The sequence below is a fragment of the Arachis hypogaea genome, chromosome 5 (assembly GCF_003086295.3).
Source record: "Arachis hypogaea cultivar Tifrunner chromosome 5, arahy.Tifrunner.gnm2.J5K5, whole genome shotgun sequence".
Lineage (NCBI taxonomy): Eukaryota > Viridiplantae > Streptophyta > Magnoliopsida > Fabales > Fabaceae > Arachis > Arachis hypogaea.
In genome coordinates, this window is record NC_092040.1 from 112,274,536 (window position 1) to 112,300,785 (window position 26,250).

Genomic DNA, 26,250 nt, shown 5'->3' on the forward strand with positions numbered 1-26,250 from the left:
GAGATTTAATGGATTTTTGTATTCATCTCATAGTAGATAATCTTCACAAATTACAATTTTTCAACAAATATTTTTGCTATTTCCTAAATAAAAATGATAAAAAAATTTAATTTCAATTCTTCTGTAGAAAATAGTTGACTCTAATAATATTTTTTCTTTCATATAAAATATCTTTGTTCACCTAAAAAAATAGTCCCATCTCGAATATCTAAAATATTCATTATTAATGTAAAAACATTAAAAATTGCTGACTGAAAAAAGTTAATCCTTATTTAGAATGCCATAGATCCATAAAATAATTTCTAAAAACTTATTATCAATTTGTTGCGTAATCAAATTGCTAATTACACTAGTCACCAAGAAAAAATTGCTAATTACACTAACTTAAACCTTGATGGAATGCAAAACGCAATCATATAATTTTTAAATAACGTGATAAAAGTATATAAAACTCATTTAATTAAGCTGTACGTGGAAATTAAATGAAATCCAGACTAGTTTATCTGAAAATATAAATACGTGAAGAGACGTAACGAAGATGTTTACAAATAGGAAGCGTTACACTTGGGCAGAATAATAATGTCGCGATACAACCTGTAAGTTAGCCAATCAGAAAGCGCCACGTCCTCAAATAGGTCTTCATGCGGCTGCGGATCTATCACCGACTTAGATGCACTATCATTTTCTTGACGCGTGTCCACTCCATTACCGGACATAGCCGGTAATCTAGAGCCCGAAACTGGACACACCGAGGTCCACATTTCTTCTGAGTATATAAACCTCCACTCTCAACTCTTTCATTTTCTCTTTCTCTCTCTTCTTTCTCTCTCACTGTTATTGAGTATTCTCTCTGCAATTTCGCCATTTTTTAATTAATGAGATTTTTATTTTTCTCTCCTAATTACGCTTTCAAAACCAAAGCTATCGCTTTTTCTCAGCTTGCGATTTCGATGTGAGTAGCTCCTTAATCAAATGTTTCATTTTTCTTTGCACTGAATGTTACTCAATTTGGCTTCAATTTTTTCCCCCTCTTCACTTACCAGTGATCGATCTTGGAAGCTCTGAAAAGTGAAGACTGTTACTTTCTTTGTTGTTTCGATTTTTTTTATTCTCTTTGCAAATTAAGAAATGGATAGAGTTTCAGTTATTTAGTTTTTCATTGCTTTAGCGATTTTTGCGGTGCTGAGCTGAGTTTGAGGTTTGGTTTACTTATCATAGAGGATTGTACTTCTATGCGGTTTGGTTTACGCTGTAGACTTTGGGGATTCTTAATTTATGTGTCTCGGTGTGTATGCGTGCTGATAATTGGTGTTATAATTTCTGTACTTTCAATTGGAGAGTTTTTCGTCTTTGGTGATGTTTTTTGCAATCTTCATTAGGTGAATTTTTGGATGAATTGAAAGTGTTGGGCTTTGGGGGTTTTGTCTCTAGTCTGCTAATGCTTGCTTTCTGAACTTCCCCTAATACCTCTTTCTGTGTAGAAGCATGTCTATTCTTAATGTTTAGTAAGAATTAGGGTTTCTCGTATGTAGTTGTTGGATTGTGATTCTCCTTACATGGAAAGGGTACTTTGTACTGTTCAATTTATGTGTTTGTTCTATAACTTGAAAGCTTATGGTTACTTCTTAATGACGGTGTTTCTGTTTATTTGGTTGTTTGACTTGTATTAGTTTCAGATTAGTTTTCCTTTGGCTGATATATATGTCTGCCACTAACCTCTCTTTTTAATTTAGATCTACAACTGCAGTTGTCCTGAGGTGAGCAGAAAGTATCAGTTTTCGGCATATTCAGAAAGGTTTTGTATTGGAGGAACTCAAGTGAAGTTTGGAAGTTTAGAAGATCAGGGGTATAATTGTGCTCAATCTACCTGTTACACAGAGCTCGTGAACTGTGTGAAGAATATTTTCATTTCTAGTCAGGCCTGGCTCTAGATAGCTACTTAGATTCCAGTCACCAAGGGGGGGTGCCCCCTATGGCACCTTCTCGGGTGGCTGGAGGGTTAACCCAATCATCATCAGGTTCTGGAATTTTCTTTCAAGGAGATGGGCAGTCACAGAGTGTAGTCAACTCTCACATAAGCTCATCATTCGGTAACTCATCTAATGCGGTCCCTGGAGCTGGTCGTTCTCACCTGGGTCCAGTGTCTGGGGATATGAATAATGCAGTTTTGAACAGTGTGGCAAACTCAGCACCAAGTGTTGGAGCTAGCTCTTTAGTCACAGATGCAAATTCAGCATTCTCTGGTGGGCCCCATTTGCAGAGAAGTGCAAGCATTAACACAGACTCATACTTACGTTTACCTGCTTCGCCCATGTCATTTACATCAAATAATGTTAGTATTTCAGGGTCATCAGTTATGGATGGTTCCAGTGTAGTACAGCAGAGCTCTCACCAAGATCAGAATGTTCAACCATTGCAACAGAATCAGCAGCATGGTGCCTCTAGTGCTATGTCTATGCCTGGATCTCAAAGTGCCCCTTCCCCGCTTCCAATGGGTGCACAAATACCAGGATCTTTCATGCAAAATACGGATAATTTATCCCAGCTGTCCAAAAAACCTAGGCTGGATATTAAGCAGGAGGATTTAATGCAACAGCAGGTTATACAACAGCTTCTTCAAAGACAGGACACCATGCAATATCAGGGGCGTAATCCACAAATACAGGCTTTGATTCAGCAGCAGCAAAGACTGAGGCAACAACATATCCTTCAGTCAATGCCACAGTTACAGCGAGCACACTTGCAGCAGCAACAACAACAGCAGCAGCAGCAACAACAACAACAAATGCATTTGAGGCAGCAGCAATTACAGCAACAATCAATGCAATCTGCAGTAAAGCGCCCGTATGACAGCAGCGTTAATGGAGTTTGTGCTCGCAGATTGATGCAATACCTCTATCATCAAAGGCAACGCCCAAGTGTGAGTTCTGTTCATTTACTGACTGTTGCATGCAATAGTTCGGCTTCCTTATTTTTCAGGTTCTTACAGCAGCAACTGTTTTCAGATGCATTTTACATTCATTATGTTCAGGAGTCATTTTTCCCCTCGCATTTAAAACAAATAGATGTATTTGGTTGATGTTTTCTGTTCAATTGAAATCCTATATTAGTTGCAACTGTTATTCAAATATTCAATTCATCTGTTTTGTCTCAGGAAAACACTATTGCCTATTGGAGAAAATTTGTGGCCGAGTATTACTCTCCTCGAGCAAAGGAACGGTGGTGCTTGTCTTTGTATAATAATGTTGGGCATCATGCACTCGGTGTTTTCCCTCAGGCATCTATGGCAAGTCACTCCGCTTGTTATTTAAATTTTCTATTAATTATTTCATGGACGGTAGAATGCTTAATACATTATACAACAGATGGTATTGTTGGCAATTTCTAAGAATGCCTTGCACAAAATTATGTCTGAAAATTGAATTTACTTGGATTACTATTTTTCTTCTGCACCATGCTCTGCCCTTTTAATTTATTTTTACTTTTGACATATACATAATCTGACATGGATTTTTTAATTTCCCCCAAAAGGATGCATGGCAGTGCGACATATGTGGTTCTAAATCTGGAAGGGGATTTGGTAAGGAACTGAGAACGTTATTTTGTTATTTTTCAATACTGCAAGTGAGTACATATGTGATATTGTGATTGTAGAAATTTATCTGATAATTCTGTTTATTGTCTAGTCTGTAAGTTTGACTTTCTGGCTGAAAAGTATTACTCCAGTGCAATCACTACTAACCAGTAATTGGATTATGAATTGTAGTAAATAATAATCTTCAGTCTAAACTTGAAAAATTAAAGAACGAGAACTGACCACATTGAATGCAAACAGTGATAAGCAAATATAATAATCAGTGAGTGGTTAGATGATCTGAACTCAGAATGTACTTGTATGTGATGTTATGAGCATGTTTTTTTGAATTCTTTAATCTTATATTCTTATTGATGTAATAATATTTACATTCTGGATCTGTGTAACAGAGGCAACTTTTGAAGTGCTCCCTAGACTTAATGACATCAAATTTGGTAGTGGAGTAATTGACGAACTTCTCTTTTTGGAGTTGCCACGCGAACAAAGATTTCCTTCTGGTGTAATGATGTTAGAATATGCAAAAGCAGTTCAAGAGAGTGTATACGAGCAACTTCGTGTTGTTCGTGAGGGTCACCTGCGTATTATATTTACACAAGACCTTAAGGTCACAACACTGTCAATGTATTTTAAAATTATTTTCCATTTGAGCCATTTGTACATAATAATCTTCTGATATTCATGTTAATGTTTACAGATATTATCTTGGGAGTTCTGTGCAAGGCGCCATGAAGAACTTCTTCCTAGAAGGTTGGTTGCACCACAGGTATGATATCTCTGCAGTTTAATTGTGTGTTAAAAGAGGCTACCTCAGGAGTTGCTTTTTCCCTCTTTTATACAACCATCACTTTAACTACACTGGTGGAGATAGTAGAATTTGTTATGGTAAATTAATCAGTAAGGAGAGTAAGTGGCATTATTGTGAAACTAATTCATAAATCCACATTATTACAGGTAAACCAGTTGGTCCAAGTAGCTCAAAAATGTCAGAGTACAATTGCTGAAAGTGGTTCAGATGGGGTTTCTCAGCAAGATCTGCAAACAAACAGCAATATGTGAGTTAGTTCATTTATATTCCTCACTGAATCTCATGTTTTCGTGAATCGTCCTCCTCAAAAATTATGTCTCTTGATGGCGTGCTATCTGAGGATTTGGAGATAGATGCAATGATGCATTTCTTTCTTGGCTAGAGACTAGAGTAGACTGACCGTCAGATAGGCAACTATGGAAAGGATAGCATATAGAAAACTGTCCTTGTCCTCCATTTTAATTGAATAGTTTGTGATATATGTGTGTCAAATTCTCCTTCATGAAGTGTGGCAATAGATAGGAGTGCACTAACGCTTCTTACAATTTATGTTTTGCATTAGGGTTTTGGCTGCTGGCCGTCAACTTGCAAAGAGTCTGGAGTTGCAATCTCTAAATGATTTAGGTTTTTCCAAAAGATATGTAAGATGTTTGCAGGTACACTACTTAAATCTACTTAGAGTTTTTTTATAAGTTTATTATTATTATTTTCTAATCAAGCTTTCTCATCATTTGCCTCCTGTAATGGGTGACAGATATCTGAGGTTGTCAATTCCATGAAAGATCTGATAGATATCTGTCGGGAGCACAAAATTGGGGCAATTGGTAAATTTTAAATTGCTTTTGTTACTATATTATCCTATTTGGTTGCATGTCATTGTTTTCATGTGTTTTATGTAGATATTAGATGTGCTTCTCTTGTAGGTTTAACTCTAATGTTATGTTTTGTGAAGCTTTTTTAGTTTCAATATTTGGAGATCTATTTCCCCATCATCAGGTAGCTTTTTCTTGCCTTGTAATGATTCAACTCTTAACCTGCAGAGAGCTTGAAAAATTATCCTCGTTTTGCAACCGCGGCTAAGCTCCAGATGCAAAAAATGCATGAGATGGAACAGCTAGCAAATGTTCAAGGTCTGCCAACTGATCGAAACACGATTAACAAACTAATGGCAATGAATCCTAGTTTGAACAACCCAATAAATAATAATCCTAATATGATAAATCGTGGTGGTTTGAGTGGATCAGCACAAGCTGCTCTGGCACTTAACTACCAGAGTCTTCTTATGAGGCAAAACTCGATGAATTCAAGCCCCGGCTCAATTCAGAGAGAAGGATCATCATCTTTCAACAATGCGAACCAGAGTCCGTCGTCAGCTATGCAAGGTGCTACCTCTCCCTTTATTCCAGGCTCAATGCAGAATTCACCAATTGGTGGTTTCCCAAGTCCCCATCTACCCCCGCAGCAGCAACAGCAGCAGCCGCAACAACACCTTCAACAGAGATCCTTAAGTGCAAATAGCTTCATGCAACAAAACCATTCACAGGGATCCCAAGGAAATCAAGCTCTACAGCAGCAGATGATCCAGCAACTGCTGATGTCAAATAACAATGGGGGAGTACAATCACAATCTCTTAGTGGACCCAATGCAAATGGGAGCATAGCAAAGAATGGGTTGGGTTTCGGAGGACACTCTCCGTCTCCTTCCATAACTGGAGGATCTGTCAATGTTTCAGGAAATAAAGGTCCGGTTTCAAGGAGCAATAGCTTCAAATCGGCCTCAAACAGTGATTCTTCTCCGGCTGGTGGCAACAATGGATTCAACCCAAGAACTTCGGATATGCCGCAGAATCTGCATTTGCAAGATGTGGTTCCAGATATTGCCAGTGATTTTACAGATAGCCCCTTCTTCAGTAGTGATCTGGATGATAACATGGGTTTTGGCTGGAAGGCATGACTAACAAAATCTGGCTTATCAAAGGCTCTTGTTGTTATCATATTGTACAGGACACTTCAAAGTTTAAATAGTTGCTGCTCCCTTTTCTTGGTGTATTTTGCTCATTTTTCTTGGTGGAATTTGTTGTGACTTGACTAGGTCTTTAGAGATTCTATCTGAGGGTTTTTGTCTCGCCTGCAAGTGTAATCAATTGGACAATTTAATTAACGGTTTCAGCTTTCTTTTTACTTCTTTTTCACCCCACTTGCGCAAACTCGTTGCTTTTTATTTATACTATTTTTCTTTATTTCCCTTTTTTAACCAATCTACAACGTACACGGAAGTCAGAATTCCTAAAAAAGAAATGTCCAACTTAGTTGGGACAATTTCTCTGTTTTACTAAATGAAGTGTCGAATCGAATCTCAAAACTAATTAAATATTTAACCCCACTTGTTCCAAATTAAGACAAGATGCGACTTAAGGGTTTTCACCCCATACCTCTAAATGAGAATTCCTTTCTACCTGATTTCTAGTTGACTTTATTAGCCCTTACACCTCCAAAATTACTACCAACCAAAGCGTTTACTTTTCAAGATATAGACATCAATTCAAGCCATTAGAATGTATATGGCAGTAACGTGCTCTCAGTAGTAACTTTCAAGAAGCCATCATCTCATCCCACAGAAAAGAAGAGATTAAGATGAAATTATGCTGCTACATCGTAGTCGTACTGCTTATTGTGCAGAGAACATACTATACAGATATCTGGAGATTGCCTAATGCCTATATCTTTGCAGCTAAAAGCAGCTAATTCCTGATGCTCCCATTTACACAAGTTTCTCAGTTTATTGAGAATCAACAAGACTTGATTCACTATTTTTCATCATTCATCAACTACAACAGCACCAGGACCAAGCAGTGCAGCAATAAGAATTTGCTCCCAACGTCTCACGCCCCTCTGCATTATACTTGTGGTAAAATTCCGCAGTCGTGAAGGACTGCTAGAGTCGCCTCTTCTTGTTGGAGACATACAACAATCTGTTTGAGGGCAGTACTTCAATGTACACTTTCCTGATGGATGGTGTATTTTGACATCAAATGCTGGCAAAAGTGGCCATCCGACGACTTGAACATGAGAGATGCTGCATCAAAGATATCCAGAGTTAGAAACATATAGGCAAAATCGCAATTCTTTATTTAAAAAAAAATTCATAATCCTTGACAAGTTGTTAGACTCAGAAGATTAGTTCAAAATGTAAATAATTAACCGAGCCATAAACTCTACCGTGATTGTTTCTGAGAAAAGGAAACAACAGGATGAAGCATTCAGCATTTAGATGTTACAAAATAATGTTTGGTTACTATGTTCTATGACATTGTTTGCCACCTTTGGAAGGCAAATGGCAAGAGTATTTGCTGACTTTCCATCAAAAGCCTCATCATGAGTTGCCTTCAACAATTTTAAGCAGAATAACATTGAATTACTGCTTATGACGGGGTGTGCCTGTGTGCATGTGTATGTGTGAGAGGAAGGATTTGCAAATTAACCATATGTAAAATAATTGATCTATTTCTTGTTTTTGAACTCTGCCCAGCAGCTCAACTTGAAGCACACCTCCAATGCACAGAACAGGTTCAGGTAGCTTGAATTTCTGCAAGCAGTTTTCCTGCAGTTTCATTATGGAAAGAATTCATTAACACTGGCATAGAGTAATCTACGCTACAAAAAAATTACAATTTTAAATAGATCAAGTCCACAAAAATATCTAGAGGAGAAAAAAAGATCCGTTGATGCTCAAAAGATATATGTAGCTGAATCCCAATCCTCCTCTTTGTTGAGAGTGTTTATGGATAGAAAATAGGAAATGCAAAATAACAAGCATGTTAATAGTGCAACTCACTTGCAACATTGGAAATTCAGGTGATGTATATGTCCATAGATTACCCCCAAACATGTGATTAGCAATAATATCATCAACTTCAACACTCTCTAACTCTGTCGGGTATTTTGGACGGCCCATTCGGAATCGGACAGCTTTTGCTGAATATATAGGGAGGCCTGGCTGAAAATATGCTGCATGGTAAAAAGATACATTAATCAGCTAATTAAGTTGAAGTTAATATCCTCAACATTAGCCATTTTCAGTTCAACTTAATACCAAACTTGTCAATTAGCTACTGGACTAACCTTTGAATGGCTGCACATTAATCTCAGTGATTAGACATATTTTGGAAGCTAGCTTATAAACTAAAGTCTCTGGTACAGAAGGATCACTTTCCCCTTTACTAGACCAGTACGATGCTCTAAAATCAGTTCTATCTCGAGGGTCCAACGTATTCAGAACACTTTCTTCAGGGTAGTTATCGGTGCTGGATGCACTTATGGCATCCGAGATGCAATTTTTGCTGATAGAAGGAGTGAGACCACATGCTAGGAACGCATAGACTTTATGATTTCTCTTAAGACATTCCCAATTCGAAGAACTTCCAAGCATGTTACTCACTGGTTCAATCATGTTCTCTACCTCAATGACATGTCCAACACCAGATAGTTCAGGAAACATTTTCAAGCAAAGATGCTTGCAAAGGCCATTTTCAATAACTGCATAATATTTGGAGTGCAAATCAATACAATTTAAACAGCACCATAATATTTCAACATTGGAAAATTTAATACCAATAATGTATCACAAAAGAAATAGACTTTGCAAGAACGTTAGAGAAGCTACAAATTTCACAAACCATGAACTCAAATGGCTTACCAAATTGGTGCCAAGAACGGGAAAGAGTCGAAACGCGGACAAGGTCACAAGGGTCATCCAAATGAGTGAGAACCTTTATTGACATGTCTGGTCCAAGCCATTGCAATAAATCCAGTTTGTTTTTCACTTCAGACATGATGATGTTCCCAAATTAGAACCAGCTAAAGTTCAAGTCTTTAACCTCACCAGAGACTAATATATTCAAAACATTTAGTGATCAGAATCAAATATCTTCAAGAAACTGCTTTTCCACCTACAATCAATTAAATTGGCAGGGAAAAAAAGAACATAAATTTATTAAGCTTCACATGATTGAGCCCTTAGAAAATTGACCAAAACCAGAACCAAAAAAGCAAAATTAGTTAGGAAGATTTATTCCCTACTTACTATATCTGTTCCAATAACCTAACTGAAAAAATCTGTTTCCAGAAGATTATTTAATGAGGGTACTATGGTGTGAACTAATTACAATTAGTGAAGAGATAAAGATAAACCCAAATAAGGAAAAATAGGAAAGAGGCTTTAGAAGGATTAGGATTAAGTGTAGCAAACCGAAACCGTAAACACATGCATTCATGTGCATACACAGAGAGAAAACAAAATCTCAACTTTGAAAATTGAAAGATAAAAGAAAAAGAAAAAAGTGGTACCTTTCTGAAGTACGGATCTAAAGAGAGAAGAAAAAGGGGTACCCTTGATTCTGAGAAACCGAGGAAGAAGAAAGGTGTGGATTACAGAGTGAGAGTGTGTGCGCGCGCAATGAATCTAATCTAAAACAGGAACAAGGTCCAACAGGTGTTTTTGGAAGTAGTTGAAATATCGCTATGTTACCAAGAACCCTGTTTTTGACATAAACATATTGAGTTAAATATAGATAATAACAATAATAATAATTTGAAATTAGTTAAACAAATAATTATACACTAAAATTAAGAAGTCATGAATTTAACTCTTAAAATTAGAAAATTAATATTTTTATAAATTATATATAATGAAAGATATTTTTGAAAATAATATATACTACTACTCTCTCATATGATTATAATATTATTATATACCGAGCCCTAAAATGAGGATTTTAAAAAAACTTGATTTTAGGCTAAATTGAGGATAAACTTTAGAAGGTAGAACTATCATGTTTAAAACAATTTATTTATGTTTCAGTTTCAATGTGCTGTGTCTGTGTTCTTCTTCTTCTCTTTGTAAAATAATATCATAACATGGTTATAAGAAAAAATACTTTACTCTGTTTTATTACACATTTAATAAAAAAAAATATTAGAATTTACTATTTTATTTTCTTAAAAAAATAATTCTAAAGTAGGCACTTTATTTAAACCATTTATTAGCAAGTTACAATTGTTCTTAGTTATGTATGCTACAATGATTAAGGTGGTTTTACTTGGCTAACTTAAATGAAAGACTTAAACATGAAGCTAAGAATTATACCATGCGTTTGGATGTGATTAAATATAAACTTAATATGTGTCAACTTCATAAAGATTCTAATTAGATTTGTTGTGACAATACAAAAATAAAATATTACTTATTGGTTAAAAAATTTAATCATGTGTGTGACATAAAAATACTTGTAAGATTTGGCATACTATTTTTTGTCCGTAGTAAATCATCCGTTCACTCTTCTGTTTAATTTTTTTTTTTAATCTCGTGTTGAGTTAAGTTTGATTTTAAATTTTATATTTGATGATAAATATTATTTGAATTAAAAGTCTAATATTATTTGATGTGTCTTTTAGTGATGTAGGTCTATTATTCAATTCTCAACTTAACATGTGGCTTGAGTATTTTTTCAATGTTTCCAATCAAAGCAGAAGCTCAAGGCACTTAACAAAATAACAAGTACTGTTCAGCAAAAATAGAAGACTATGTATTTGTTAACTGAAAATTGGACATTTGTCTTTATCATAGAAAAAAGAGGACAGCTGAAACAAAAAAAATTAACAACACAACAAAAAAAATTAACAACACAACAAGAATAGCTGTGGCACTAACAAAGCAACTAAACATAATGACAATTCTATTACTCTAAAAATATCAGTAGTAAAACAAATTTCAGAATATAAGAGAGTAAAATACAAACTTACAAGAGTGCAGAAGTAGTAGAGGCTGTAGAGCAACTTCTCGGATAACAATAGTAATGGAACAAAGGGAAAAAGAAATGCATGTTAAAAAAGAATAATAGAGGTGGTAAAATGACTCCTCAACTAGCAAAATTAGTGGAGTAGAATGAAAAAGAATTGCATGCACTCAGAGACAACTCAAACGAATTGATGGTACGAGGAATTGGAAGAGACAATAGAGAATAAATTGGAAGAGCAAGCTGATTTTATAAGAAGTCTCACCTCAACATTTGAAAGTAAGAAAAAAAAAGCACGTTCAAGAGTATCATCTTAACACTTGAGCTGAATTCTTTTTTTTTCTACTAGAATTTTATTTATGATTTTATTTGTTATGACTATCTTATATCATCTTTTGTATTGAGAAAATGTTGACTATGTGAGTGAAAAAGTCATGAGAGAAAAGGCAAGAAAAATGCATGAAAGAACCATTGAAAATTTGTGTAATTGAATTGTTGAACTTGGACTAATTTTCCTTGTCAAATTGGGATAGCACTCGGTGAGTTTAAATATGTTAAGTTCTCTTTCCAAGTTGGGACAACACTTAGGAAGTTGAGCTTTAGTGAAGAAAGCTTAGTAGTAGATATTAGTTGAATTAGGTTGTAATTCAATAGTATTGATAATTGTAATCAGTGGATTATAGTAAAAATTCCACCATGATTGTGGTGGAAATTTATGACCGTTAAAATCCAAATCACGATTAATGCTAGTCTTTTTCTCTTTTCTTTTTTCTGTTTTATTTCTGCATATGAGACAAAACAAAAAAATTTTCTGTATATTTAACTTCCGCAAAAAACAAAACTAAAAAAATTCAATTTTAAATTAATTTAATTCAACTCCTCCCTTCTCAAATTCAAGCAATTCCATCACCTTAAAAACTCATTTATTGAATAAACTAGTCAAGTATATAAGTATAACCCATTTTCATGCCTATAAAAAATTTTGACCAACAACAAATATAGTAACTAGTAGTGAATTGCTTCTACATTTTATTTCTAATTAATTTAAAAATTTCAGCAAGTATAACCAAGTAACCAATAAGGATCCGGTATAATGGATTTCCATTCTTTAACAAAGACAACTACTAATGAATTCTTTAGTTGTAGTGTCAAGATTAAAATACTTTTTAAAGATAAATCATAATTTTGTTTTTTTCTCTAAATAAAGAGAACAAGCTGTGAATATATTATGTCATCTACTTTAGAAGTTCTATAGGTGAAGAAATATTTTGATCAAATGCTTACAAAAAACGCTGTGAGCTTTACAACAAAAGATGTAGCCACATTCAGAAAATTTATATAAATAAAAATACAGCCATTGTTATTAAAAAAAGCTAACCTAAGAAAAATAAATTACAACAAATTGTCTATATAAACAATTAATTAATTAAACATCAACTGTTCCAAAAAACGTTTCCATCAAAATTGTTTTGTATTCTGGGTTGGGCAAATCACTGCCCCATCTATGCAAAGCCCGCCTTTTGTGTGAGTGCAATCAATTTGGGCCAGTGAAAACTTGATGGTTGTGGGCCCATTGGGCTTATCAATGACAAAATCTCCAACATGATAATGGGTCCACTCTCCTGGCCCACTCAAATAACACTGGGAAAGTGAATTCTGGCCATCAGATGTGGATAGTTGAAATCTAACGGGCTTGATGTCCCAACCATGGACTTGGCCCAGGTTGCACACTCTGCGGCCCAATCTATTTGAGGTCTTTCCCAAATGAAGCCTGAAAAAAATGCTATATTTCCCTCTTGGAAATTCAAAGTCTAGTTCCCCCAACACTTCAACCCACCACATTTGTTGAAGATATGCAACACTTTTAAACCTGCATCCCCCGAAAAACAATTCATGTTAATTTTCCATTTCTTTAAAGAATTTTAAAAAATCACTATTATTCACACAGTGAAAATTCAGATACAATTAATTTTATATAAAATTAATAGTTGAAAGTTATTAAATAATTTGACAAATTTAACTAAATTATCATTTAACGATTTCTGATCTATTAACTTAGCTTTCACCAATTGACACACATAAAAGTATGGTTAAATACTTAAACAACATGATTATTGTTGGATTAACCATTTTCATATTTCAGAAGTCAATGATTTTTGTACATATGTGACTTGTCTTTTATCTTAAATAAAAAAAGGGATGACAATACCACAAGCCCTTTAACATTATATATATCTAAAATCTCACCATTCATGGCAAGGTGTTGAATTGGAATCCTTGCTTAACAGTCAAAAGCCGAATAACTTAATTGGCTCTTTATTAGATTGAGGATCTTTATGAATTATAAGTATCATTATTATTTTAAAAAAGTGGTTCGTTAAAGTCACAAAAGCAGCATTTTTTGGCTTTTATTAATCGGAAATTAAACCACACACTTTCGATTTCAATGGGTGGTCGGTGGTCCTGAGAGTTCTTGCACCATGGAAAATGAGCATAACGATAAAGGCATGCAATGCATCTCAATTCATCCTTATAATAATAATGTGTTTAATTTTCTCCGGTACCTTTATTTGCATTAGAATATTAATTTATGTCTCTTATATAATTAATAATTGATACTAAATTACAATTTTCACAGCTTTCAAAAATTAATAATGCAAATAGTGAGACGCATAAAAATTCTTAATCATGATAAATAAAATAAAAGAAAAAACTACTAGTACCTTTATGATTTTATTTATACAGAAACTCGTATCCTATATTTTAAGTTTTTTTTTTTTCAAGTTGTATAATTATAATTTGTTCAGTATAGTCATAATAGGAAACACTTTAGTTAAGATCGATACAGTCACTTTCTTAGCTTAAATAATATTCCTTATTAAGTTAATAATATTGGGTTTCTTATTATGTATACACATATTTTAATAATATATATTTGTTGAGTTTTATATGAATAACTTAAATTTATAGGAGTAATTATTATTCCAATTAATAATATTTGTAATGAGAAAATTTAAATAATATTATATATTAAAACTTGAATATTTAATTTAACATATATATAAACAAATTAATTAATTAAAGAGAAAAAAAGTAAAAAAATGAGATGATTTATTTGCTAGTTGGATCGGATATACGAAATACAAGTACCATACCCAGAATAGACAAATATCAATTAACAAAAAGAATTCTTGTTCTTGAATGCAAGTCCTTTTCAGCCACTATTTCATATTGTATATTATTTTCAAAAGTGCAAATTGTTTCATATTTCTTCATTTTATAAGATATGATCGAATAGCTGACTAGGAAAGATGAGCTACCAGAATATGGGTACAACAAATGGCATTCCACTAGCCAATAAGAACATAAACTAACAAAAACACTTGTTCGAAAATCTAGGAATAAATAAATAAATAAACGGTTACGCTACGTTACCAACAGCATATCTGCCAACTTCTGCCAACTCTTATTTATAATTGTGTTTGTGTTCGTGGATGTGTCTAATAAAAATGTCTTTTTTATAACTGTGTTTAATAGAAGTGTCTTTATAGGATATATTTTCTGGATGTCTCTCTTTATATATGTATTTAAAATATATTAATTATTAGACACATCTACGAACACACTTTCATGAAACACAAATATAAATAAGAATTGGCAGAAATTGGCAGATAATATGTTGGTACCCTATACTTTTCCATAAATAAATAAATCTAGAGAATTCATTTACTCCTACAGAAAAGTTATATTATGTTCAATCTCATTGGGGGAATAATGAAAATTCCGAAAAACATGAATAATAAATTGTATTTTTAAGTCGAATATTTAGATATTAATTAATTAATAAAAAATCTAATTTTTATTTTTATTTTTATTTTTTTTTAATTTATTATTCACGTTAACTATATGTATTGTTCTTTTATACATTTTTTCTCTGTTATATTATGCTATTATTTATGATTTTTTAAAAATTTTATTCTTGTAAAATATATTATTAATCTCCAATAAAATTAAAAAAAAATACAATTAGTCCAACTATTATATAAAAATTTAAGTACAATTAATTTTATATAAAATTGATAATTAAATTGTTATTTAATCTAACGATTTTGAGGTACGCTAACTCACTTTTTCAACTAAAATATGAGCATAATATATTGGATATATAACTGTTCTATATACGTGTTCCCTAACCTTGTTCATATCATATGATAGATCCACACTGCCTAACATTATTGCAAAATTTTTATCTGTATGAATAAGGTTAAAAGTGAGAAATTTCCGATCCGTTATATATGTGCTATCCAAATGCAATATGCACAAAAAGGAAAGAAACTATTTACATACGACAAAGTGGGGGAAAGTGCTTTTTCTTTAATTTAAGATCATTGTCGTTTAACCTAAATTGATGATACATCTATAAAAATATAAATCAATCAATATAAATAAATTAAAACAAAAAGTTTGGTGTATATATATGAACTATTTATCCAGCATATATAAAGAAAAAATATAATTAGCTTCCCATTATTTTTTAAAATTTTTTTTCTGAAAAAAAAAAGAAAAGTTAATATGGTGTTCACCTGGATTCTTCAGTTGGAATATTATTCCAATATCTTCTGTCATCAATTCCTGTAATCTTGAAAGACTTTGATGAGATGAACAAACAAACTTGTCCACTGCTTCTATCCAACCAAACTTCCTTTAAACCATAAAATAAAAATATTAAGAATAAAAAAGAGAATTAAAGGAAAAGAATTCCAAAAGAAAAGAAAAGAATGAGTAATTAAATTAAAAGTACTGACTTTGGTGCCACCATCAAAGAAATTAGGTCGACATAGTTTGGCATAAACCTCTTTCTTGGACATGGTTCTAATTAGATCCTCTTTGTTATTATCACCAAGAATCTTATTGAGAAGGAACTTATATGATTGTGGCAACTTTGATTCCCACACAAAATCAGCTGAGGAAGCTCTATGAAAAGTTTTGTTCACTTTAGCCAATTGGCAAATCTCTTTTGGATCAAAACTCTTCATTATGAATGAGATGCAGCTCTCTGGAATATCACCAAGCCCTGTTGATTCTGAAACAACATCCTCAATTTCTGCTACACTAATTGAGGAACTAGCACCCCCCATCAAAATTTAGATTCGACTTTACACTTGATCAAATTCTTCTCGTTATCGTTCTTCTTTTGTTGTAACTTAATTATTCGTCTGTTATGGCTGACTTATAATGGATGGATTTGGATCTGAACGTGATGATTCTGCTCGATTCGAATATGAAGTTGAAGAATTTGGTTCAATGGTAGAGGAGAAGAGGGTAAAGGAGATGAGAGAAGAAGATTGAAGGAGAAGGTGGTATTAGTTTCATTTTATTCATAAATGAATGTGTGATAGTGTCACATGCCTCATTGAGAATTTTGGGTTTTAAGAACAAACAAGTGGTTGGGAATGTTATGAGGAGGGGGGGAAAAAGGTATAAAGGGGGAATTATTTAAGCTCTTTGGGGTCCAAGTTCCAAACCACAAATTAAATTAAAATTTTGAAAATAGTGGACGTGTATATGAGTGTGCATGGAATATAAAATTAAGACTTTTGTGGTTGCCTCCTTCATTCTTATTATTTACTTTAATTAATTACTTATTTATATGATGTGTGGAGATTAATTAATTAATTAAGGGCCTATTCTGTCCCTTCCAACTTCCAAGTTCTACATCTTTTTTTCATTTAATTCGTTTTAATTAATTCTGAATTCTGTCCTTGACTTGTGGGTATGAATATTAGAATTACGTATATTTATTATATTTATGTTGTGTTTGAGTTAGCAAAAATTAGAATGCGTGTTATTAATGTTGTATATTATGTATTGAAAGAAGTCTCATATTATTTAATAACAAATATTTAAAAGACAATAAAAATCAGTTAAAAATTATTTTATTTTATATTTATTAATTATTTTTAAAATAAATATATGATATTAGATGTAATAAATATATAATTTTATATTATTGTCTCTCTAACATTACTCTTATTTAATTCATAGAAATAAATTCATTATGTGCTGATGTGTTTCCTATGTTTTAATTGATATATTACTTCTTAATACATAAACTTTATGCTTATTTCTTTTAAATTTTCTTTAAAGAGTAAGAGATAAATTCTTGATTATATTGGAGAAGTTACAGAGCAAATATAGTTAACAAAGTAATAATTTTCTTTAAAGTCATCACATCTATCGTAAGATGAGATGTCACTTTTGGTTTGATGAATTCAACGAGGCAGGACCTTTCGTCCCATCTTAACTTTCAACTTGATATAGCATTTTACTTTTATTATGGTTGAATTGATGTGAGGCTATTAGATTTAGTAGGTAGGTTAATTAATGTGAAAGCGGAGTTACCATTATACTCCATTGTTAATATTCATCAGGACAGTGATCGTTTTATAACAACATCTATGTGTTGGAATTAATAATGCTTCAAAGAAAAGGTAACAGTGAGAAAGAGAGAGATAGAAGACTTTTCTTCCTTTTTTGTGAAAGAAAACATGACTATGTTGAATAAAAGAAATTAAAGAACAAAAGGTTCAAGAGAATGAAATTTCAAACTTCTATAAATAAGAAACTTGTCGTATATTTTTCTCCCTCCATTTTCTATCACATATAATATAATTCTTACAAAAGGAAATAATAAATTGAATGGTATATATATATATTATATTGTGGACCGCGTATAATCTTATCCACTTTTGCATATATTGTCGTCACAACAAACAGTGATATATAGCCCGTGTTGTATATTGCCATCACGGCAAAGCATAAACAAAATCTATACATAATTGGGTACCTTAATTATTGTAAGCTCTTTATTCATTTCCTACGTGTAAATTATATCCACCAATTGTGAAGAGATATATCATATAACATGGCAGTGAGTCAGATTAATAAAGTGCTGAGTATGCAACAATTTGGATAGGGTTTGCCCCACCAATGCAATGCAATGCAAAGCAAAAGCCAGATATTCTAAATTTGTCATCATTTCCTTTATTACGAGACACTAAACAAAAAGGAGAAAGAAAAAGAAAAGAAAGAAAGATAATGCCGCCTTTATATTAAATATTTAAGGCCCTGAGAATATAAAACCGGAAGATATATAATAAATCAACCAATGGTTCGGATAATACTTGGTATTTATATGTATTTGTTGCTGTTATGTCAAATTCATAGTGGACCCAAGATTATATATATTCCTATCTTTACTTATTTAATTTTATGTATGTATGTGTGTATGTCTTCCTTGCTTGCTATCTCTATACTCATTAAATATGTTCTTTCTTTCTCTATTATAAAATAGGATAAATTATGAAAAAATATATTCGAATAATTTTGTCATTAATAAAAATATATTTAAATTTTATTATTAGTAAAATTATTTTTAAATAATTTAAAAATACAATTAAAACATCGAATATTAAATATATATTTTTTAAAAAATATTTTAGAAATTGAATTTTGATAAAATTTTTAAGTATAATTAAAAAATAAAATATTTTTATTTTTAAAATTTGATGATTTTTTATTGAGTATATATTTTTTTGTGATATTTTAAATATTTTATTGGTTAATGACAAAAAAAATACTTAAAAATATATATATTTAATGAAAAATCACCAAATTTAAGGATAAAATTTTTTTCGTCATATTTTTTAGTTTGATAAGTCAATAATTAATATAGAGCAAATTTAAATACTATATTTAAATAAAATTAATAAATTATTATATATTCAAAATAAAATTCAAAACTCTTAATATAAAATGAATAAATTGATCACTTGACTAATTTAAATTGGTTTATTACGTAGTTATTATGTCATGCCCGTATATGCGTGTGAGCAGAGGTGATATTCATGCATTTTATGTGTCAGAAATCATCACAAAAACAGAGAGAAATGGACTTGGGAATTTAGATAGAATAAACCAGAGAGAATATGAGTTTGTATTAGATAGTGAAGTGTGATTGTATCATCATTGATTAATTATTGTAACACGTGACTCAATTCTTAACACACTAACTGATTCTAACTACTCTCACTAACAACCTCCAGCTGGCATAACTGAAACTTAACAACCTTCTGCTAAGTTAGCATCACACTCTACTTATAGCTCTCCTAAACGCTAACAATAATCAATTTCTATTTTTTTTCACTAAAAGTGTTGGTTCTCAGCATTTTTCAAAAATAACTATACTATATGTCAAATAACATTCTTTTTACGAAAACAAGAATCTAAATAATATATAGTGTTTGTTTTTGTGTTTGTCACAGCAATTTCAAAAATATATATAAAGCTGGCAAATCGAGAATCCCATGATTAATTAGTTTAACAATCTACAGTAGTACAGAATATTTAACTGTCCATCAGTACCATGTGTTATATATAAAATATTTCTTTGATGGAATACAGAGTACATGATATCTGTTGCAATGAGTTGTTCTGAAATAACCAATATTCACATGAAACATGCTTTTTGGTCGTAACTTCATGATTGAATTAACAACTACTACACAGTTGGATCTAACATAATCTTTAATTTTTTACTTATTCGCTATGCTAGACAAATTAAATCCTTGTTTCTTGTGATAAATTATTGAGAAAAAAATACTTTAAAAAGCCCATAGTGCGTGATAGTTTGTAGATTGGGAAACATCTTTAACACGTGCAATGAATTTTAAAATAATTTTAACCGGCCAACTACCCTTTAGTGATTTTGTTCTTTTTTTTTTTTAAATATAATACCTGGCAATGAATCAATGAATCATTAATGATTTTTTTTTTTTTTTGGGTGCGAAGCTAAATTTTCAATGACAGTGGATTAAATTGGATTTTACAAATAAAAATGATGAGACCTGTTTTAGTAGAGGATGGACCATTCTAATAGCTAGGTAGCCTAAGCTATAGTAATTAATATGATTGAAAGTGACAAAGACATGGGGCTAATACCATATTATTGAATCAATTAGTTGTAACATAATTGGGAATTAAATGGAATGTGAATGGAGGGTGTTGATCTATATTGTTCGTTCAACATTCAATAATCATCTTTTGGATCTTCTAAATTTTTTTTCAATTATTTAATAAACTATAATTTTTTATCTTATATATTTTAAGTGAGATTAAAAAAATATGAGAAAAAAATTTCATTTTAATATTTTAGATATAATGTGAGAAAAAGTTTCAAATAATAAAAAAAATATACTTCATCAAACAATTAAAAAAATTAAAAAGATTTACTCCCCACACACAATATAACAAATGAAGTATATAATAAGGATATGATTGAATTCAAGACTGTAGCCAATTTTATGGTAATGTTAAGGAGACAAAAAAAAATAGTCAAAACTTCTTTTATTTATTATTTATTAATTACTGCAATAATTGATGAATGTTAAATAAAATAAATTCTAACTTTTTTTATCAAATATTTTCAATACTTTTACATGGAGATGGCGCAAAGTTAGACGAGGGCCCTGATAGACAGGGAAAGCCCTTCATGGGATCAAAGAGAGAATTCATTATTATTGTCCACGTTTCATGTGTCTTGCATGGCATGTATCTAGGCTGAAAAAAATCACCCCAGAAAAAAAAGGCTTTGTTTGGACATACAGACGAAAGTTTAGGTGTGAGTATGTAGTGCCTTGATTGCCTTCGATGGGCTATGGGCTAAGATGATAAGGAGGAGGTCGGGATGGGCTAATTGGAAACGGGCCCTAATTTTGAACCAAAACTCATTTTGGGCTTTCTCCCATAATTAACGTGCACTTATAGATTTACCCAAAAAAAAAAGAGTGCACTGATAGTACCACAGAAAAAACAAGCGCGGAAATCAATTTAGGTTGATCTAGTGATCAGCTCATTAGTATACTTAAGTAAGTGTCAAGAAATTCGAATTCTATCTTGTACATGTAGTAATTCATGATCAGCAACAAACCCTTAAATAGAGTTCAAATTCGTGACGAATTAATCGTTAACCTATCAGATTAGAAGATACCGTTAAAAAAATCGTTTGCTCACAAAAATATATAAAAATGAACAATACTCGTTACGACTGCACACGAATCAAATCAGATCGGATATAAACGAAATCTCAATCTGATCTGCACTAATCTCAACGGATCAGATACAATATCTGAATTTTTAGGTTCGAATCAGATATCGAATAAACACACTCATAAAAATTTCTTAAAAATTGAAAATTCAAAATAGAAATAAAAATAATTTCACTACAACATAAACCCAAGACTAACCATTTCTAATTAAACTAGAATCAGACCACAATAAAATTTAAATCACAAAAAAATAACCAAAAGAGAGGCAAAAAATTATAGAACACAAAATAACCAAAAGTAGATCTAAAGCTACAGAAGTGGAGAAAAAGCAGAATTGTAAAAAGTGAAGTAGATTCGCACTGGAACGGTGACCAAGAGTAGATTAGCGACTGAACGGCGATAAAAGCATAACGATAGTGACGATTAAGTGATTAACAACGCTAACGAATAGAGACGACGAACAGATGAGGGGAGCGAGTGGTGACCGGACAAAGAGGCAAGGCGACAAAGAAGAAAAGATGAACGACAAGAACAAAAACGATGAACGTGCCAGCGAAGGAGATGAGGAATGAGGCGGGAGTGACGCAACATGATGGAAAAGACGACGACACGACGAAGGAGATGAGGAATCGAAGTAGACACATGGTCTGAGAAGAGAATGGAAGAGATGCGACGATAAAGGAGATGCTGGTGACGGAGGTGAACAACAGTGATAAATGAGGTCAGAAATGAGCTTTGAGAGAAGTAGAGAGTCGAGTTTGAGATGTAAGAGAGGAGAGAGCAGTACTACTTAAGGTGTGAGGATTTTGGGTAGGATTTTTTAAAATCTAAAACTATGCTATTTATATTTTCTAATTATATATATATTTATTTATTAAATATGCAAATCTACGGATATCAATGTAATATCTACTATTCAATTCTATTAAAATACGAATCGAATCATATATAGATAAATACTGCGAATATATAGATATTACTCAATCCAAATACTCTAATACTCTCCTCCATGAGTCCATGTTCCCGAAGGTAGCCGTCCAGAAAGCTAATGTCTTCCTCTTGTTTAACTTTCTTTCATGAGAACCAATCAACCAACCCCATCATATCCTTTCATTCCTTTGTGACAACTACGTACTCAAATAAAAAAAAAGTCAAATATAAGGGTAAAGGACAAATTAGTCCCTGACCTTTTAAATTTGGGACTTTTAACTCCCTCAAGATTGGAAAATACAAAACGACCCCTCACCAGTGGAAACGGCGTACAAACCGGTCCTTCCGTTCAATTTGGGTTCCAAGACGTAACGGATTCTGTTTACCTGGCGCCTATGTGGCGTGGATATGCACACGTGTTTTCAGGGTGGTAGTAACGGGGCTGACGTGGTGCTAGTAGAGAAAGTAATGGGACATTTTAGTCCTTGGTCACGCGCACGACGTCGTTTCGGGTTAATGTTTTGCAATGGTGAGTATGAGCTATGAAATATGCCAGAGCTGCCCATATCAGTGAGAAAGAATTACAAGAAGCCCTAGCACTACTAAGCTTTTCCCTCCAAAAAATACAACGCTTCGTCTCCGCTTTGTCGTCGTTGCAGTTCCGTGGAGGAGTTCCATATTGAAGCTCCGTGGTTATACCTGCGTCTGCCGTAGAGAGGGGTAAGTACATTGATGTTCAATCGTTCTGCTTATGGCCGTTATTTGCTATCAATGTTGTAGGATGAGACTAATAGGGATTGTAACTGATTGTCATAGGTAATTAGTTGTGGGGTTAGTCATTTGCCATGTGTTGTTTAGAGATATTTTGGACATTTAGATAATAAGGGGTGGTTTTGTGTTTTGTTGTGGATTGAAAAATTTTGCAGATGGTTGATGTCTTTGGTGTTCCCGTGTTCCATCATGGGGGTAACTTCTCACGGGGGGCTAGCGGTGAGTTAGTGTATCTTAATGGTCAAGTTGAGAAGTTTCCTCCGATGGACTTGGATTTTGTCAATTTCGGTGATCTGGTCACCATGTTCAAAGGACTGGGATATCAATCCTATAAGGAGGCTTACTGATATGATCCAAAAAGTAAAGATATGGAGTCAGGGTTGCATGTACTGAGGGGGGACGCAGGGATCAACCAAATGTGAGAGGTAAGTTGAGGAACAAAGATACTGAAGAGTTTTACATTTTTTTTGACCATCCTGTTGACGAACCTGAGATCGCAGATGATGATTTTGAGAAAAATGCTGAGGTTGAGGAAGAAGCCGATCCAAATGACATGGAGAAGTCGGATGGTAGCACTGACAGTGATGAAGATGAGCTATATAAGCCACCACCAGCTGGTTATGAAAGTGGGAGTGATACTGGTGAAGATGATGAGGGCAAAAGGGTTAGAGCTGCAAAAGGGAAGAGGAAACAATGTGTCTCCATCGTCGAGGAAAGGGGTTGATCCCAATGAGAAGCCAAAAAAACAAGCAACCCATGAGTTTAAAAGGCAGAAATTTAAAGCAAGAAGGGTGGGCTCAGGTGGTGAAAGTTCCTCAAGGTCTACTGGGCCTGCTAAACAGCCCAGCACTAGTAGGCCTGGAAGCCAGCCCAACAGATCTAGGCCTGCTAGGGAGCCCAACATGAGGCCAGCCGTTGCAAATTATGTCAGTGATGTAGACACTGATAATGAGGACATTGTGTTTGAGTATGAGTCTGAAGAGCTGCATACCCCTGTCTCATCAGAGGATGAAGGGAACAAACCACACTGGCCTGAGTTTGATGAACATTATGGGTTTGGAGAAGGCAGATTTGAGCTAGGCACAAGATTTGCTACAATAGAGAGGTTCAAGGAAGTTGTGAAGGATTCGTTTATTGCTGAGGGGAGGGAGTTGGTTTGGATTAAAAATGATAAGGAAAGGGTTAGAGTTGGGTGCAAGAATGAGAATTGTCCCTGGATTGCTCATCTATCATACAATAAACAGCTGCAGTGTTTCCAAGTGAAAACCTATAGGAGTGAACATACATGCACAAGAGATCTGGGAAGCAATGCGGCTGACCAACACTGGATCAGCAAAAAAGTGGAGAAAAGGATGACCACCCATCCCCATATGAACACACATGAGGCCATTGATTTTTTAAAAGAAGAGTTTGATCTAGTACTACACCCTAAAATGGTTTACAGAGCTGTGAGGGAAGCCAAAGACAAGATCATGGAAAACGAGGTAGAACAGTATGGGAAGCTTAGAGATTATCTAATGGTGATACATAGAAGCAATCCAAGGTCTACTGCATTGTTGGACGTTATTCCCCAGCCACAAGCACCCCCAACATTCGACAAAATGTATATATGCTTCGATGCCTGCAAGAGGGGATTTAAGAATGGATGCAGGCCGTTGATTCACTTGGATGGAGCATTCCTGAAGACCTATCATGGGGGCCAATTGCTGTCTGCTGTGGCACAGGACGCAAATAACCAGTTTTATGTGGTTGTATTTGCTGTGGCAAGGTCCGAATCGAAAGAGTCATGGAAGTGGTTTCTGACCCTATTACAAAAGGACATTGGAGATGTGCAACAACATGGTTGGAATTTTATGTCCGACATGCAAAAGGTTAGTAAGCCAGTTTCTCTACTTAATTTAAGTACATATGGTGTAAAATGATGAAAGTCCTTCTTGTTGCATTCTGTTTCAGGGACTGATGCCTGCATTGAAGGAGATAATGCCGAATGCACATGTGCGCAATTGTGTCATGCACATGTGGAAGAATTTCATCAACCGTTTCAAGGACTTATATATCAGGAAAACTGTGTGGGAATGTGCAAAATGCATAACTGTGGCTGAGTTCAAGACAAGAATGGAGAGGCTGAAGGAAGTTAATCAGGATGCCTGGTCATACCTGATGAAATTTGAACCTGCAACATGGGTAAGGACCTATTTCAGTCATGGTCCAAAAGTGGACAACCTGACTAACAATATGTGCGAGTCTTTCAACTCCAAGATCACCAAGTACAGGTGCAAGCCTATACTGACAATGTGCGAAGAAGTGCGCCGCTACCTCATGAGGCGTATGGTTCAGCACAAGAGACTGATAGATTGCCATCATGGAAAGCTTGCACCGGTTCAGGAGAAAAGGTTGAAGAGACTTGTTAAGCCAAGTAACAAATGGATTGCGGAGTGGATAGGTGATAACGAGCGCAAGCGATTTGAGGTCACATACAAGGGATCTAAGTTGGATGTGGACCTGATTAAACATACATGTACATGTAACAGATGGCAATTAACTGGTAAGTGTGTAATTTTATTTCTCTAAATGTTTCTTGTTGGATTTGCCTGCAACATGTTGCTGTAATTTTACTTACTTATGACATTGTTTCTTGTTGGAATTGCCTGCCTGCTACTACTGTAATTATGTTTATGTGATTGTTTGTTGTTGGATTTGCTTGTCTGCTGCTGCTGTTTTCTTACTTGCATATGTCCAGTTGTATATGTTTAAGTTGTATATGTCTAATTGTTATCATTAACTTGTTGGATTTGTTGGAAAAGGGATGCCATGCACTCATGCAGTTGCAGCAATCAGAAAAAGACATGACAACATGGAAGATTATGTGCATCAATGGTTATGCATGGAATCACTGAAGAAGACTTACGAGCACTTCATTCAACCCGTTACAAGTGAAGAGTTCTGGATACGGTCTGATAAGACTAGGCCGGCTGCACCTGTCATTAAGCGGCCAATTGGTCGTCCAAAGGTACATAACAGGCAGAAGGACCCAGCAGAAACTGTTATCGAAGGTGAAAAACTGAGGAGAAGTTTCTATGTGACCTGCAACAAGTGTGGTCAAACAGGGCACAACTATAAGACTTGTAAGGGTGCGCCATCCAATCCAAATTAGAAACCTAAGACCAGGAAACCAAAGAAGAAGACCCAAGACAACCTTTCTCTTGTGGTTATACCACTGTCACAATCAGCACCTGAGGCAGAGGTACT

The 26,250-nt window shown here is 33.7% G+C and overlaps 3 protein-coding genes across 10 annotated transcripts; 1 reads left to right on the top strand and 2 right to left on the bottom strand.

Annotated features, from left to right (window-relative positions):
• Positions 1-768: 768 nt before the first annotated feature.
• Positions 769-6,581, top strand: LOC112802792 (probable transcriptional regulator SLK2). 4 transcript variants are annotated; one of them, XM_025846141.3, is made up of 11 exons: positions 797-952; positions 1,734-2,243; positions 2,346-2,920; positions 3,155-3,286; positions 3,532-3,580; positions 3,985-4,199; positions 4,290-4,358; positions 4,547-4,647; positions 4,963-5,056; positions 5,155-5,224; positions 5,441-6,581. In XM_025846141.3, the coding sequence occupies exons 2-11, from the start codon at positions 1,973-1,975 to the stop codon at positions 6,352-6,354; spliced, it is 2,490 nt and encodes an 829-aa protein (XP_025701926.1). In that variant the 5' UTR covers positions 797-952; positions 1,734-1,972; the 3' UTR covers positions 6,355-6,581. The 4 variants fall into 4 exon arrangements, with proteins under 4 accessions (XP_025701924.1, XP_025701926.1, XP_025701925.1 ...); XM_072236366.1 differs by having other exon boundaries at positions 810-1,068; XM_025846139.3 differs by having other exon boundaries at positions 769-952; positions 1,734-2,920.
• Positions 6,582-6,915: 334 nt separating this feature from the next.
• Positions 6,916-10,016, bottom strand: LOC112802794 (F-box protein At4g00755). 5 transcript variants are annotated; one of them, XR_011881574.1, is made up of 6 exons: positions 9,747-9,987; positions 9,097-9,349; positions 8,523-8,936; positions 8,236-8,408; positions 7,722-8,001; positions 6,916-7,476 (listed from the first exon to the last, which is right to left on the bottom strand). XR_011881574.1 is itself a non-coding variant. In XM_025846145.3 (6 exons), the coding sequence occupies exons 2-6, from the start codon at positions 9,230-9,232 to the stop codon at positions 7,218-7,220; spliced, it is 1,101 nt and encodes a 366-aa protein (XP_025701930.1). In that variant the 5' UTR covers positions 9,233-9,349; positions 9,747-10,016; the 3' UTR covers positions 6,916-7,217. The 5 variants fall into 5 exon arrangements, 2 of the variants coding, with proteins under 2 accessions (XP_025701930.1, XP_025701932.1); XR_011881573.1 differs by having other exon boundaries at positions 7,620-8,001; XR_011881575.1 differs by having other exon boundaries at positions 9,097-9,288; positions 9,747-9,937.
• Positions 10,017-12,446: 2,430 nt separating this feature from the next.
• Positions 12,447-17,783, bottom strand: LOC112802795 (F-box protein PP2-A13). The gene is made up of 3 exons (XM_025846148.3): positions 16,000-17,783; positions 15,778-15,896; positions 12,447-13,064 (listed from the first exon to the last, which is right to left on the bottom strand). Exons 1-3 carry the CDS (start codon positions 16,330-16,332, stop codon positions 12,653-12,655), a joined length of 864 nt encoding a protein of 287 aa, XP_025701933.1. The 5' UTR covers positions 16,333-17,783; the 3' UTR covers positions 12,447-12,652.
• Between the last annotated feature and the right edge of the window lie 8,467 nt (positions 17,784-26,250).